Consider the following 1,354-nt stretch of genomic DNA (forward strand, 5'->3'; position numbering starts at 1 on the left):
TTTTGTCAAATATTCGTTCCCCGTATATTGCATTATTGATATGAAGTCTCCTATATCCAATGTATTTTGACGTGCACAATTTAAAACCAATTTCAAATCATAAATGCCTGGTATTTTGTGTGGTACGGTCATGGAAAGACAAGATTATATTTAAACGCTACAATCGTCCACTGTAGATCAACTGCTTTAAGTGAAATGGTTTAGCAGTGTAGTGTCCTACGATGAGTTTGGGTATAATTAGCACATCTTTCTAAGCAATACCAATACGATGAAGGTTCCCTTGCATGCAGAATCTGTCATATATATATATATATAATCATTCTGGAGTTGGATTCTTCTCTTTATTCAAAAGATCAGTCATAAACGAGATATAGACAATGGCGAGACGCAGAGTCTCAATTCTCGACAGTCGTTTTTCGTAAGCAAAGGTAGGCACTTTTTTCCTTAACTGGTCAAATGCTTCATTCAGACTGAACATCCTTTTCCTCTCCCTGACGTTGGCAGCCTGACGCTGGGCATAGGTGATCACGCGTTTCCTTTTGGGTCTGACCATCAGGGAATTGAGAGAGCCCATCTTAAAGGATGTTCCCTGGTCTCCAAATCCATCCACCTGCTCAGTGTCTTCTCCAAATGGAATTGACTCGTCCGCAAACGCCCGTATCCCTGCAAAATCGCACAGTCTGTCACACAGGTCCACGCTGTGCAGCGAGCTGGCTTCGGTCTGGTCTGAATCTGGGGAGCACAGGGCAAAATCTGATTCTGTAACAAAGTCCAGAACAGAAGAGTCCATGAAGTTTTCTTCAAATTCCATTGTTTTTGTGTAGACTCAACAGATAACTTTCAGGAGTGCGTCTGGCGAAACAGGTGATAACATGTCAGTTATGGGACAATCTCGGTTGCTGTTATTGCCTGTTGCGTGAGGACATCAATATTTATAACCGCAAAGCTAATAGGATTAAAAAAGAGAAAATAGAGACTACAAAAGAAAATAGCCGAGTTTAACACTGATGAGTGCAGACAACCGACACTTTCAGGCGCGTGGATACCTCAAGGAGAACTTAAAAAATGACTGCATCCTTTCAAAGCCATCAACTTTAGATCCTTGTTGGCAATAGTCCCCAGATCTTACCTGCTGTGTGTTTTTAAATCTTCTTAACATACTTAGGAACGAAATTATTTCGTGTTTTCCAAAGCAGCCAGTTTGTTTCTCTTTCTCTCGGACTGATCTGGTAAACTCTGCTGAAATCTTCAGGCCCCTTGACAAGTGCATGTATGGTTTAATGATGTTGAGAAGACAGGACCTGCACACAAAGGGTCACCATGAACTGTTGACGTTGTATCCCAGTGCAATGGA

At 41.6% G+C, this 1,354-nt stretch overlaps 1 protein-coding gene across 1 annotated transcript; it reads right to left on the bottom strand.

Moving 5' to 3' along the window:
- Positions 1-316: 316 nt before the first annotated feature.
- Positions 317-811, bottom strand: LOC147117436 (fer3-like protein). Its single transcript, XM_085989369.1, has one exon. It carries the CDS (start codon positions 809-811, stop codon positions 317-319), a length of 495 nt encoding a protein of 164 aa, XP_085845495.1.
- Between the last annotated feature and the right edge of the window lie 543 nt (positions 812-1,354).

Source organism: Somniosus microcephalus, chromosome 5, assembly GCF_052327205.1.
Source record: "Somniosus microcephalus isolate GS21.2 chromosome 5, FLI_Smic_1.0, whole genome shotgun sequence".
Lineage (NCBI taxonomy): Eukaryota > Metazoa > Chordata > Chondrichthyes > Squaliformes > Somniosidae > Somniosus > Somniosus microcephalus.